The sequence below is a fragment of the Serinus canaria genome, chromosome 12 (assembly GCF_022539315.1).
Source record: "Serinus canaria isolate serCan28SL12 chromosome 12, serCan2020, whole genome shotgun sequence".
NCBI classification, from domain to species: domain Eukaryota; kingdom Metazoa; phylum Chordata; class Aves; order Passeriformes; family Fringillidae; genus Serinus; species Serinus canaria.
Window position 1 is genome coordinate 11570101 of NC_066326.1, and position 14388 is coordinate 11584488.

The window sequence follows — 14388 nt, forward strand, 5'->3', positions numbered from 1 at the left end:
CGCAGTCGCCGGGGAGGGGACCCCCGGCCACGGCGGGGCATCTTCGAGCTGCTGCCGGCGGCCGCGGGAGGGCGTCGCCTGTGTTAGTTCCCTCGGGGGAACCCAGGGCCAGCGCCGCCGCCACCGCCCCCCGGCCCCCGCCGCCTCTCCCCGCCCGCGGCGGCCCCTCTTGGGCGGCGGGCGACGGCGGCGGCGATGGGCGGGGGGGCCGAGGTGGGGCCCCAATCGCCGCCGCACTGGGCGCCCCCCTCCTCAGTGCCGCCGCCGCGCCGGCCGCGCCCCCAAAATCCGGGCGGGGGTGGTCGGGCGGCGGGCGGCGGGGGGAGCGGGGGCGGCGGCGGGCCCGGGCCGGAGGGGCGCGGGGCGCGGCGGCGCAGGGGGGGCCGGGCGGCTGCGCGGGGGCCCCGCGAACGAGCCCCAAGAAGCACAAGCTGGGGCTGGCGGCGGACCAGGCTGTTGTTGTTCTCAACGTGGTCCGCCCCGTGCCCATATAAAAGGCGGCGGCGGCGCCCGCCCCGGCAGAACGCGCACCGAGTGGAGCAGGCACAACGCACTCGCCGGGCCCGCCACGCCGCCGCTGCCCCCGCCCGGTCCGGCCCGCGGCCCGCCACTTGCCGAACCATGTCGGTAGACCTAGAAGAATCCGATCTGCCCATGGCCGAGGCAGAGGAAGCGCCGCTCTCCCCGGAGAAGAAAGCGGCTGCTAAGAAGGCGAAAGGAGGCGGCGGCGCCTCGTTGTCGCCATCGAAGAAAAGGAAGAACAACAAGAAGAAGAACCAGCCGGGCAAATACAGCCAGCTAGTGGTGGAGACGATCCGCAAGCTGGGCGAGCGCAATGGCTCCTCTCTGGCCAAGATCTATAACGAGGCCAAGAAAGTGGCTTGGTTCGACCAGCAGAACGGCAGGACTTACCTGAAGTACTCCATCAAGGCACTGGTACAGAACGACACGCTGCTCCAGGTCAAGGGCACCGGCGCCAACGGCTCCTTCAAGCTCAACAGGAAGAAGCTGGAAGGCGGCGGGGAGGGGGGCGCGGGCAACAGCGCCCACAAGTCCCTCAAGAAGGCGACGGTCTCCTCGACCCGGAGGGCGGAGAAACCGGCGGCCAAGAGCAAGAAGCCCGAGAAGAAATCGCACAAGAAGGGAGCCGGCGGTGCGGCGGCGAAGAAGGACAAGGGCAAAGCTAAGAAGGCCACCAAGAAGGGAGCCGCGTCCCCCGGGGGCAAGAAGGTGAAGAAGTCGGCAAAGCCCAAGGCGCTCAAGAGCCGGAAGGCATGAGACCGAGGCGCAGGGAGCCTCCCGCCGCCCTCCGGGCTGAGAGCCCGGCGGCACAGACTGCTCTGAGGACAGACCCCAGGGGACCCGCTTTGTCTTTGTGTTGCTGACTCGCCTCCGCAGCCACCGCCGTGCGCGGTGAGCGGGGCTGCGGCCGCCCCAGCCCCCCTTTCCCCTTCTTGCCGCCTTATTTTGTCCTTCCCTTTCCCCCCCATTCCATTCCGCGGCTTTTCCCCGATCGCGCCCTTTTGTTTTCGGCCGTGCCCCTCCCCGCCTGTAGACGGTTCCCGGCTCCCACCCCCTCCCCGTCCCCCCGGTTCTTCACGGGGATTTTTCCCGCCCGGTTTCCATAGCAGCCATTTTGCACGGGGCCCCCCCGCGCCACGTGGGCCGGTCCCGCTCCCGCCGCCCGCGCGCGCCCCGCCTGGCCCCGCCCCTCCCGCCGCGCGCCGCGCCTGCTCGCGGCCGCACCGAAGGGCCACGGTGCCCCCTGGCGGCCCGCGGCCCCGCCGCCATGGCAACGGCCCGGCGCGCGGGAGTGGCCGCCCCCTGGCGGCCGCCGACCGCACCTGCAATGGCCTTTAATGTTTTTTTATGGGTCTGGGGGTGGGTGGGTTGGGGAGGGTTTGGGTTAGTGGGGTCGTTTTTTGGTTTCTTTTTTTTTTTTTCTTTTAATTTTATCGTCGTTTCAAATAAATTGGTACAAAACGACTCTCCCGTGTGCTCCCTGCAGGCGTCGGGGATCGGGCAGTAACGGGGCTGTTCCCACGGGGCTTTCCTGCTCTTCGGGGTCCGTCCGGGTGCTGATGCGCAGAGCCCACACCCTGCTCCGAGTGGGGCACAGGAGCAGAGGAAGGAGGAGGCTCCCTCGCCATGGAGGCAGGGGAGGAGCGCTATCGTTGTGCAGCTGCGCTCCCGGAGCAGCGGGGCGGGGGTAGCCCCGGCGGACAGCCGCAGCACACACCCCCCAGCCGGCCCCGATCCCCTGCAGCCCCCGGGTTGGACAGGGCAGCTCCCGGGCACAGCCCGAGCCCCTCTCCGGCCGGGAGCGTCCCCAGTCCCCGTCCCCGCAGGCAGGAGCGGCAGCCGGGTAGAATCGGAGCCCCCCCGGTGCTGTCTATTTATAGCGACCGGCGCGGTTGCGTAAATCCCGGCGGGATCTGGGCCATCTTGCTCTGCCTGCTGCGGGCCGAGCTCATCGCCCTCCGTGCCCCGGGGCTGCAGCAGAGAGGGACCAGCACGGGCAGCCCAGCCCCGAGCTCCCCGCCCCACAGCACGGCCCTGCCCCGCTGCTGGCCCCAGCCAGGGAGAGTTTCAGCAGCAGCATTGCCCGAGGGCTGCTCCAGCCCTGGCGAGCTGCAGTGCTGGAACATCGACATGTTCCCCGTGCCTAGGGAACACAGCAGGGATCAGGCCCATATCCAGCATCCACCCGGAGGAGGTGACAGGGACAGCAGCCATTGGGCCTCGGGCCTGTCACACCAGGCCATGGCAGGGCCTTTTAGCACTCCTGGGAAAGGCACAGCCCCCTTCTCCAGGGCCCAGTCAGGCCTGCTTTATCCCTTTGTCCCCTGCAGAACAAGCAGGGAGAAGTGAAACAAATTTTACTCCCTGAAGAAATGTCCTTTTGCTACATCCAGAAGAGAAGCCAGCCATGCCCCTGGAAGAGACCAGCCCTGGTGTGTTACAAAGGCTGCAGCCTCCCTCCAGGTCTGTATTTAGAAGCAGCAGTCACCATCCTGCTGGCCCACCCCAAGCCTGGGAGAGATGTGCTGCATGCCAGCACTGACCCACATTGTGTTCCTTAGTCAATAGCTGCAGGTTAGGGAGGATCAGAGGGGATGCCCTTACCAAGGGCTGGGACACTGGGGCAGAGGGGCCACCCTGCTCCCCAGGAGGGGAGGTTAAACCAAGCCCATCTCAGGGCTCAGCTCTCCTCAGCACTCATCTGCACGGCAAACTGTAACCACCTCTCCCGGCAGACCTGCAGGCACATTCCTGTGGGCAGATGAAGGCAGAAGGAAGGCAGTGACCCTCCAGCTGCCCAGCACAGGGAAGGCAGCAGGGTGACACTGTGCCAATCTGGCTGGAGCTGCCTGACCTCACAGGCTGAGCCTGCCAGGAGCCATGATGCTGGGGCATCCCTGAGTGAGCTCCCTCGGGTGCTGCCAACCATGAGGACCAGGCTCTGGAGAGAAACCCAAGCCCTGGGGACTTTCAAGAGGCAGTGATTCATCTCATCAAACTGCCAGAGCTGGGAGACACAGCTGGCAGAGACTCTGCTGCACATGGTGATGCACAGCAGCCTCCCACAGCAGGCAGCTTTCAGCTCCCAGTCAGGGCTCACCCCATCTTCAGGTACCCAAGAGACAAGGGAAGAATCCTGCAGCCTCGTAGCCCTCTCCAAAAGGGAAGCACAGACCACGAGACAGCGTTCCAGACTCACCTGACCTCTGGGGAAGGCTCTGTTCAAGTCCTTCACATGAGCTCAGCTGCTCTGGTGCTATGAAGCATTCAGAAGAGCCAGGACCAATAAAAGCCCTCCAGAAAGAACAAGACCTGTCTCTGAAGCTGCAGGCTTGACAGCGACCCCATTTATTCCAGCTTTATAGTAAAGACCAAGACTTCCATATCTCCTGGTCACAGCCATGTTCAGCTGTGGAGTTTATGAGGTGATAAAGGCCAATCACTTCAGCAATGCTTGCTGAGACAGACAGGATTTCCGTCGGTCTGGCTTGCAACATCCCAGCTTTCCCAGCTGGTCTGTCACATGCCAGCAGAGGCAGTTCAGAACCCAGCTGGAGCTCAGTGTGGAGGGCTCTGTGTGTGCCACCAGCACCCAGTCAGAGCAGCCTCCCCACTCCAGCAGCCTCAGCAGAGCCACACAACACCCAGGGAGGCTGCAAGCTTCTGGCAGCAGCCCCCTGTGCTGGCAGTGCAGCTGGCAGGGCAGCAGGTGACACTGCCCTCCAGGGACCTGCCCAGCACCCCCAGCCTGCACCCACACCTCCTACAGCCCTGCACAGACCAACCCTAACACCACTGGGAGTCATCCAAGCTTCCCACAACCCTTCCTCCCCAGAACCCAAACAGGGTGCAATACTGGTTTGCAGAGTAGCCTCCAGAACAGCCATCTGGGAATGTCCAACAAAGGAGAGGGCATGCAAGTAACAAACAGCCTTGCATCTCCAGCTTCCTTCCTTCCCTTCAGGATCTCTGGAGGGAATTTTCTCATCTCTGCAAGGTCACCCAAAGGCTCCTGGAGCAGTCCATGGGACACCTTCAGCACTGGGGGAAGGTCCTGGGTCCAGCCTCACTCCTCCTCCACTGCACCCAGCCAGGAGCAGCTGAAGCTTCCTGGCACTTGTGACAGAACAAGCAGGCAGTGTGGCATTCCCACAGAAGGGAAAAGAACCAGACAACAGTATTATCTTCTCCCAGGGTAGGAAAAGACTCTCTGTCTGAATGAAGGGCAAACACACAGTCTAGCAGTGGTCCTGTCTGGTGTTTTACTAGTCCTTCCCCTTGGAGAGCACAGAGCCCAGACACCAGAGCCTGCCAGATTCCATGAGTTTGGTGAGGTGACAAGACACAGCACATTTAAGAGCATTCAACAGGGAACCAGTTTAATCAGATATCAGGTTTGCACCATTCTTTTCAGAATCACAAGTTCTGCATTTTTCTAAGAAATACAAAGCACTCTCAGGTTTACAGAATGCTGGTCCTGGAGAAAACAAGAGGGAGAGAACAAGACACTAGGATACAGACACTAGGATACTGGGCAGCAGAAAGGAAACTGCTCATCCCCACCTCGCTGATGGTAACAGCCCTACAGGAGGCAGAGAGATCCCAGGGCGTCTGTGCTGCTGCAGTGGGGCTGTGCCCTGCTGTCCCCACCCACCGAGGTCAGGACACCCCAGAGGAAAGGTAGGACACCTCCACACCCCCATCAGCACCTCGCCAACGCACACACCACACCCACACACCCGAATGAAATACCTCTGCATTAAGCCAGCTGACAAGCATCCAGGTTCATCTACTCTAGGTAACATTAAACTCAGATCCAGGGTAAGTTACTTCATCCACAAGATTAACAGCTGATTCAATAGGTTGAACACATGCTACTTACAGCACATAAACAGAAGATACTCTTTTTTTCTGACTTAAAAACCGAGTGATGAAGGTCTAGGTCGGACTGCCTCGACACTGCTGCATGCACACAAGTATCAGCCTCACAGAAGTGGCTGGGCAGCAGGAAAGCTGTCTCTGCATCACCTATTCACGGGGTCACGGGACAGCTATCCTGCCCCCATGCTCAGCATTAGCCACACAGCCAGGACATAAACATGGCACTAGCCAGGAGTGGGCTTTAATACAAACCCTAGTGGTTTTCAAAAGAAATATTAATCCATAAAGGGTTACAGTTAACAGATATCATCACTTTATTTCTCAGAGCCAGAAATAGTGCTGAACAAACAACAACAAAAACGAGACAGAGTATGTAATTTCCAGAAGTGCAACCAGGGTACAGGGTAGCTCTCAGCGAGATGAAGGGCTTCTGCAGCTGGGAGAGGAGGGGAGCCATGGCAGAAGATGGCAGCTCCCGCTCCCGGCGGGCGCCTGACCTTGCGACGCTCTCCGAGGGGATTTGTCACCGCAGCCTCCACCCCACCCTGCTACCGGGACCCACGGCTTGTGGGAACACCGAGTACCCCAGCACCCACCGAGCCAGGGAGCTGCAAGGAGGTGACTTTACAGGGATGTACCCAAAAATAGAGACCTTAAAATAAATAGGACTAAAGCTTCTTTACAGTAGGCAATGCACTAGCTTTACCATGAACAAAACTAAGACTAACAGCCACTTCTTGCCAATGGAGAAACTTTTTCTCCTCTTCACGTTTTCCAGCCCCCTGCCCTCGCAGCTGCAGTGCGGCCAGGATGGCATTGCTGAGGATGGAGGCGGGGGCACGGCAGCAGCGAGTACACACCGGGGCGAGCAGGGCCAGCCGGGGGGGCCCTGCACAGTCCCAGGGCTGGCAGAGGGGAGAGGCAGCCGGGGGTGCCTGCGTCCATCCCTTTGCCAGCTACAACAATCCTCAGCAGCTACCAGCAGCTCTGCACCGTGACCCAACCGCACGGCTCCAGATGCCACCACTGCCAACAACTGTGATCCAGCTGCCACCTCCAAACCCACTTCTTCCAGAGGGAAGAGAGGCAGAGTGGGGACACAAGCAGGGCCTGACCTCACTCATGCTCACCCAGCACCCTGCCACGGCCCAGGCCAGAGGAGCTAGTGAAGGGCTGGTGGGGTGCTGCCAGGGCTCACCACCCGACCAGGGCTGAGGGGCAGGATGGGGAACGCAGCCCCACCGGGAGGAGTGGTGAGGCAGGGGTGAGAAGGGAGCTGGGGGCAGGGGGACGGGGGGCAGCGCTCACTTCTTGGAGCTCTGCGTCTTCTTGGGCAGCAGCACGGCCTGGATGTTGGGCAGGACGCCGCCCTGGGCGATGGTCACGCCGCCCAGCAGCTTGTTGAGCTCCTCGTCGTTGCGGATGGCGAGCTGCAGGTGCCGCGGGATGATGCGCGTCTTCTTGTTGTCGCGGGCCGCGTTACCCGCCAGCTCCAGGATCTCAGCCGATAGGTACTCCAGCACGGCCGCCAGGTACACCGGCGCCCCGGCGCCCACCCGCTCCGCGTAGTTACCCTTCCGCAGCAGCCGGTGCACCCGCCCCACGGGAAACTGCAGCCCGGCCCGCGACGAGCGCGACTTGGCCTTGGCCCGCGCCTTTCCGCCGGACTTCCCCCGGCCCGACATGGCCGGCAGGCAGCGGCCCCTCGCCCCCGCCTCTCAAGCAGCGCCACGCACAGAGGGTCCCGGCGCCTGCGGGGAGACAAACGCCGTTACACCGCGCGGGGACCGCGCCGTCCCCGCCCGCGCCGCGCCGCCCTTACCGCAAGCGCTTCCGCCGCTCCGCGCTGCGCGCCGCCCGCCGCCGCACTGCCCTGCCCGCCGCCGCCGCGCCGCGGATATCGCTGCCCGCCCGCCGCACTCCGCGCCCCATTGGCTACCGCCGCTGCCGCCACGGCGCTGATTGGTTATTGTGCCAATCCCTGATTTGCATAGGGCTCCCAACGCCCCGGCTCCGCCACGGGCCGGCGCCCAAGGCGGGCGGCGAGGCAGCTGTGCCTGCGCTCCGGCCGGCCCCGGGTCCCGCCGGGGCTCCCTGCACCCGCTGGCTCTTCTGGCTGTGTCGGGGCCTAGGATGGAGGGAGGGGTGTTGGCCCGAGCGCCCGTGGATGTCTCGCCAGCTGTGCCCGTTTGCCTTGCCCAAACCCACGGCCCCTTCCCCGGGGATGTCTCTCCCGGGAGGACACCAAAGGCTGCGGGCGAGGGCGATGCTATGGGGGAAGAACCCCCGTTAGGGAGGATAACCCCCAGCGAGTACCACCCTCCCCTGCCTCCTCATGTATCAAAGGGGAAAGTTTCTCCCAAACCAGTTTCTGTGGACAGGCCAGGTTGAATGTGGTCATCGCTGCACCAGGTTAGAGGAACTGCCTCAAACAGCCTTGGGCGAGCAGCCAGACTCCACTTAAAGGTGATATAGCTCAGCAATAACACATCCTCATTGAACACTCAGCGTAGGGGTTTTTGGGCGATGCTGCTGGTGGTGCTCAGAGTCTGAAGGAAGATAACCTGTACCCTGTGCCTTTGCACTGCCCCTGCATCCCCAGGGGAAGGATTATGTTCTCCAGAGCTGGGAAAGTTGAGCATCCCTCCACTCGCGCTCAGCATCTTCACTCCCTCCACAGCAACTGGAGACCTGAAATGAATTCGAGATGAGCTGGTGACCTTTAGAAAAGCTTCATCTGCAGTTAGCACTGACTAGGCAGGGGCAGCTGAGCAGCTCATCCTGGAACAGTGAGGGTCAGGCAATGAGAGAAACCTCCCATTATGACTCCTGCAAGGACAGGCATCAAGGTGACAGTGCCAGCAGCCCCGAAAGTCTATTCTGCCAGAGCTGCTAACACATTGATTCTCTTGCCTCAAGTCACGGAGACAGCAATGAGGAGCCAGCTAGCAACAGGCTTTCTGGATAGAAATCCTAATCCCACCACAGCTTCCCTTAAGTCATGAAACCTGTGCTCAGCTGCCTCCAGAGCACGCGAGGGATTCAGAGGCAGATTTCATTCTGAGAGCACTTGGGTCTCCCCAGGTGTCCATCCTGTGGCTCCTGCCCTGACTCTGCTGTCCACCCCCCCAGGGACATGCCTCAGCTAAAGCCACCCCTTGCAGCTCCCCAGGGACAGCTGACTCTGGAGGAGCCCCAGAATCAACCTCCAGGGACTATTTACCACTGGCAAATGGACATGATCCACCACCATGGCCTTGCAGAGCTCAGATCCTGAGAGCTCAGCAGTGGGTAGGTGGTTTTCTCCTCAGCAGATGGAGAGGAGGTACAAGCTCTGCCTGCAAAACAGGAGCACTGGGGCTGCAGTGGGCAAGAGGGCACAGACACGCACATGGACAAGGACACGGCGCAGCCAACCAGTGAAGCCCATTTTATTGTTTCCAACACAAAGGAAGTACTGAGTTCTAGCAAGGATTTCAGTGTATAAGGCTTTTGGTCTGTAACATCTGGCTCTGTTTACAAAATCCCTGACCTCAAAAACAAGGGCCCTATGCTGTTCTGTAATGGCACTTAGGTTATCTGGGCTTTAATGACTGGCCTTTTCAAATAAGGCAGAGCGCATCCCTCCCCAGATCAAGGAAATCCTCTCTAAGTCTTCAAATCCCATTAACAAAATGATTGTACAAACAACGTGACAGACACACTGTTCCACAGCAGGGAAACCTAAGCCAAGTCCAGTTCCTCCCTGTGCCACTTGAACATCTCCATGTTTAGGAGCCATGAATGCACACAGCAATGCTGGGGCAGATCTTCCCAGCCTGGGGTTTCCTCATAATATTTACTGCTTGTTCCTCAGCACTGCAGCCATCTTTTGAGGGCAAGAGCATTGGAAAGGAATTTGTACAGAATCAGTGTGGAATTAAATGGGAAAGAGGTATAAGTTTAACACCAAAAAAAGGGAAGAGAAAACCAAAGAGAAAGAGACATGAACTATGAACATTGTCAGGAGGCAGAAGCTATTCCTACCCAGCAGGCTGAGATGCTTCTCAGGGTTCTCAGAGCTTGCCTCTCTGCATGACTGGCAGGGAGGGAGGCCACAACAGGTTATATTCACTCCCATCAGCACAAGACAAAGCCAAAATCTTTACAAACATCAACCTTTAACAAAACACAAAGAAGAGAGACAACAACCTAGAGCAACAGATCAACACCTGAGAGGCCTGGACAATTTCAACACCAGTCTTCAAAGCCTTCCAAAAATACAATTTCTCACTCTGCTTAGGAAAATCAGGGGTAAAAGAGATGGCCAGCCATCTCAGCTGGTGCCTAAGCCTTGTGCTTCTTCGCAGCTGGCTGTCCCTGCTTCCCCAGCCACTGCTGCAGGACATCTGCGCTGGTTTTCTTGGGCGAAGGGCTGTGGATGAACTGACTTGTCCACTTGGGCAAATCGTTTTCTTTCTTCTGGGGAGAGCCCTCTTGGGAGCTTTTTAACCAGCCCAGCATCACTTTGTTGCTTGGGGTGGCTTTCACCTCCTGCATAGACAAAAGACAGTGTGAGAGAAGTCAGAGGCACAGAAGGAGCAGGGCAGCCAGCCAGCTGCAAGAGCTGGTCCAGAGCAGGATGTGGAGGCTGGAGCAATAGCCCTGCCTGCAACCAGGCACATCTGTGGGAGATTCCCCAGACTGCTGTGAACAGGCTTGTTCCAAGACCCATTTCACATGGAATTTGCCTCATTTGGCAGCAAAATCCTGGCATGGGCTGACAGTTTTATTTCTGGAAGCAGAAGGAAGGGAATCTGTCCAGGGCTCAGCCCTCCAGCATCAAGCACAGGCATGCTCTGCAGACATTGCCTACTGCCACTCTTCCTGCAGCCTGGCAGCTCTGACCAGCTGAGAGACATCACCGTGGCTGAGCTCCCCTCTGCCAAGCCCCCAACAGCACCCACCTTCTTGGCTCCCAGCTCGATGGGTGCAACACACTCGGGTGTGTTGTTGCGGATGTTGTTGACAAAGGTGGACACTGGGTGGAAAACAATGTTCTCCGTGGGCTGGATGAGTTTAACAGCTTCTTGGGTTGGCACTTCAGCAAAGTCCAGCCATTTCCTGATGGCTTCGTCCCCATCCAGGATGGCTGGCATCCTAAGGGATAAGACAGTTGGGGCCAAAGCTCAGCAGCAATATGTCAGTGTGGTGGCAAAAGCCAGACTTGTAAGCTAGCAAAGAGCCGGCATCTTGGGGGAAACAGGGAAAACTGAAGCAGCAGGATACTCTTCTGCAAGGCAGAAGGTGCATTCACTTCATCCAGGTAGCTGATTTTCTGGAAGAAGCAGAGGGGTTGACTGCCAGGCCCTGGTCAGGCAGGGAGACCAGTTCCAGAAACTGCCATCCACAAAGCACAGAGATGGTGATTTATGGAAAGGGCATCAGCTGGTGGCCCAAAAAGAGTCAGTAATGTTGTAGGACATCTGCCCCAGAGCAGGAGGAGGCCGCTCCACTCCATGCCTGCATGCTGCCAGACTGGTGTCTAGAGGTGCAGTTCTCCTACTTCATCCTCCTCCACCCTGCAACCCCATTGCCTGCTCTCACTTGCCTGTGATGGATGAAGCTCACATCCTTGGACGCATCCACAGTGATGATGGTGTAAGTGTACAGCATTTCTCCTCCCCCTGGTGGCTCCCAGCAGTCGAAAATCCCAGCCATAGTAAGCAACCTCCATCCTTTCCATTCTTCATCTCCCTCCATCTCCTTGTCCTGCAGGAGAGAGGCCCCATTGTCCGGGTCACCATGGTCAGCCAAAGCAGCAGAGATCTGCCAGTGCTAAGGCAGGTCAGTGACTCAGATCTGAGTCATGAACAGAACTAATCTGAGGCTCTCTAGGAGTCTGTCTACTGATCTGAAGTGACTCCAGGAGAGGTACCAGGACCCTCATCTTCTCACAGGCAAGCCAGTGCTCTCCTCCCTATCTGAATATCCCAGCCACTGTTTCAGCCAAATGAAAGAGGTAGTGAAACTCCCAGCCCAGTCCCCTGTGAGCCACACTGCCCACCCATGCAAATATCTGGCACGTGGGGAGCAGTGACCGTGACGGCAGGGACGTCACAGCCTGGAGACCGCTGCGATGGGGACTGCCAGCCACAGGGGGTGACAGAGTGCCGAGCCAGCACAGAACACAGCCCTACTGGGAAACAGACTCCCAGGGATGGGCAGAGTAGGAGGGAAGTGGGCTTTTCCCCAGGTAGCTGAAGGGAGCAGGGGCCCAGAGCTGGCTGCAAGTGCTCAGACACAGCAAGGGACTCCATACCATGGCATCCTTGGTCTGGGGGAAGTAAATGAAATAGGGTTGCTTCCCCCCACTCTGCTGCTGCCACTCGTAGAAGCCATCTGCCAGGACCACGCAGCGCTTGCCCTTGAGGAGAGCACCCTAGGGAGAGAGCACAAGTGAGCAGTGAACAGCAGCCTCAAGCAGCCTGCAATGGCAGAAGGGCTCCTGCAACCACCCAGCCCTCTCACTCACTCCCTCCCAGGACTTTCCTAAATTGCCCCTGGGATGCACAAATGCCACCAGCAGTGCTATGCTGAGCTTTACCAGTAAGTGCCTTTTCAGTTCTTCCGTTTAGGTGAAACCCCCAGCTTTGCAGTACAGGGACTTGCTCCCCTGTGCAATTGCAAGTGGCAACCACTACTTGCCCAGCAGATGTTTCTGCCCTGGTCTTGCTGACTACAGGATTTCTTCAAGCAGGACACAAAGGTGGCAGCAGCTCACCTTGTAGGAGGACTTGCTCAGCATGGTATCACTGCGGCAGTTGGAGGTGTTGAACTGCAGTTTGGAGGGGTTGTCCTGTTTGAACCAGGAGGGCACCAGGCCCCAGCGCATGTCCATGAGGACCCGCTCGGAGGAGTCAGCATCCTTTTGAACAGAGAAGCACTTCAGGTCAGAGCAATGTCACAAGAGACCATGAGCATCCCTACAGATTCAGACAGGTGTTTTGGTAAGTCCTGTGGGAGTGGCTTTGCCCCCTAAAAGTGGGGATCTGGCCAGCATCTCTGCTAAGAGACAAGCTGAGGCTCACTGCCCCTCCAAGCCATGCAAAAATAGCCCCAAATTATAACCCTTTGCATATTCTTAACAGCCTTCATGTAAGAATTAATCTTCAGCAGAAAGCACATGAATATTTTGCAGGAATAAAGAACTGTGAGGCTCACCGAACTCTCTGGAAGAATTAACACAGCTTCTTTTTAGTGGAAATGGCTGGAGACATGAACTCCGGAGCTCTTGAGTAAACAGCCATGTCAGGCTGGTGTCAAAGTCCTCAAAGCCTCCCCTGCTGACACCGAAAATCCCAAAGGGGCAAAAGCCTCATTTTCATTTTAATAATGTGATTTCTGCTAACCTGGTGCACTTTCACTGCTTGAGCTTTGCATATTACCTGCCTTTGGACAATGGAAACAGTTTGTGGCTTTCGATTCTCCCCCAGCTTGCTCTCACTTTCTGTCCACAGCTGCCAGCGCTGGCAGCGCCTGCTGGGCTGTTTGCTCCCAAAGGACTGCAGCAGACAGACACACAAATACACCTACTATAGGTGTGTATGCAGGGACGTGTATGTGTGCAGTTCTGTGAAGTCTTTCAGAGCCTCCCTCAGGGCAGGAGTGGCAAAAATGGACACCCTGCACAGCACCAGCATCCCAACAACTTGAACAGTGATGGACAACTAATCAAGGGTCTGCCTGTGACCTGCACCACACTCCCTGCCCCATATTCCTCTGCTCCATCAGCTCCAGTGCCTGCTTTCAGGGGGACGTGGGACCCCTAATGGAGGAAAGGAGGGCATGAGGCTGCTAGCATTGCCCATGGCACTCCTGAGTGGTTCTACCGAAGGTCCCACCGAGGGTGCCACCTGATCACCAGATTAACCTGATCACCGGTGCCAGTAACGGCAGCAAAGTGCAGCTGCCCCACCAGCTGGGGAGGGAGAGCAGAGCGGGTCCAGATCGGGGTGTTCCGATTAAGCACACCCCGTTTCACCCCGCTGAACGCCAAGGAGCAGCAGTTGGCCGGGCACCCTTTGTGTGTGAAACCAAACGAGCAGCACCAACAGCCGTAGAGGCTGCCCAGGTTGTCCGGGGGACATCGTGTGAGGCTTAAATTATGCGGGACAACAGTCACCACAGGTGTACAGCTACTGTCCTGCTCCAGAGTTGAGATTTTTTTTTTCCCCCTCACTACTCTCTCATACTACCAATGTGACCTGGACACACGCCGCAGAGTTATGAAACACAAAAAAAAAAAAAAAAAAAAAAAAAAAAAAAGGTGCCTCAGGAAAGCCAATTCAAACCAGCAGAGTAATTACAGACACTTGCAAAAAATCTCTACTAAGGTTAAGCACTTATACACATTTTCGCAGAAAACATAAACACTGCGGTAGAAACGCTGTACCGATTCCCCTCCTCCTTCTGAACATGTAAATATTAACAAGAAGCGACACTTCAGCAATTAGAAAATTCAATACCTGCCACGTACAACAAAGCGAAACGAAACAAACCATTGCCGTTCAGAGTGAGTCCCTCACCCCCGGGGAGGCACGGCCGCCTTCCCTCCGCTCCGGTTTGAGCCGCAAGATGCCCAGCACCCGCCCCGCGCCGGGATGCGGCCCCGCGGCCCGCGGAGCGACGGAGAGGGTACCTGCTGGAGGTGGCGGCGGGAGAGCAGCACGGGGCCGCTGGACTGCGGGCCCTTGTTGTAGGAGGGCTGGTACCGCTCCTGCCGCACCCACTCGGGCTGCCGGTGCTGGCCCCGGCGGTCGCGGTAGGCGCAGGCCCGGCGGAGGTTCTCGGCGGCCAGCGAGCAGGCGGTGCGGCCGCACATCCCGCCCGCTCTGCGGGGCACCGGGAGCCGCGCTCCGCTCCCGCCCGCCGCGGGGAGGGGCTGCGGCCGGGGACAGGGCCGGCCCCGCCGCGGAAACGCCGGTCCCGCCCCCGACACAGCCA

At 58.6% G+C, this 14388-nt stretch overlaps 3 protein-coding genes across 5 annotated transcripts; 1 reads left to right on the forward strand and 2 right to left on the reverse strand.

Annotated features, from left to right (window-relative positions):
* Positions 1–427: 427 nt before the first annotated feature.
* Positions 428–1986, forward strand: LOC127060066 (histone H1.10). The gene has a single exon (XM_050979170.1). The coding sequence runs from the start codon at positions 622–624 to the stop codon at positions 1276–1278; it is 657 nt and encodes a 218-aa protein (XP_050835127.1). The 5' UTR covers positions 428–621; the 3' UTR covers positions 1279–1986.
* Positions 1987–5693: 3707 nt separating this feature from the next.
* On the reverse strand, positions 5694–7283 carry LOC115484122 (histone H2A type 2-B). The gene is made up of 2 exons (XM_030228141.2): positions 7226–7283; positions 5694–7154 (listed from the first exon to the last, which is right to left on the reverse strand). Exon 2 carries the CDS (start codon positions 7086–7088, stop codon positions 6708–6710), a length of 381 nt encoding a protein of 126 aa, XP_030084001.1. The 5' UTR covers positions 7089–7154; positions 7226–7283; the 3' UTR covers positions 5694–6707.
* Positions 7284–8818: 1535 nt separating this feature from the next.
* On the reverse strand, positions 8819–14285 carry HMCES (5-hydroxymethylcytosine binding, ES cell specific). Of its 3 annotated transcripts, none has more exons than XM_009091086.4 (6): positions 14084–14285; positions 12167–12310; positions 11705–11824; positions 10994–11154; positions 10350–10542; positions 8819–9936 (listed from the first exon to the last, which is right to left on the reverse strand). In XM_009091086.4, the coding sequence occupies exons 1-6, from the start codon at positions 14264–14266 to the stop codon at positions 9730–9732; spliced, it is 1008 nt and encodes a 335-aa protein (XP_009089334.1). In that variant the 5' UTR covers positions 14267–14285; the 3' UTR covers positions 8819–9729. The 3 variants fall into 3 exon arrangements, with proteins under 3 accessions (XP_009089334.1, XP_018770646.1, XP_018770647.1); XM_018915101.3 differs by lacking the exon at positions 14084–14285 and adding an exon at positions 13911–14029; XM_018915102.3 differs by lacking the exon at positions 14084–14285 and adding an exon at positions 13944–13962.
* Between the last annotated feature and the right edge of the window lie 103 nt (positions 14286–14388).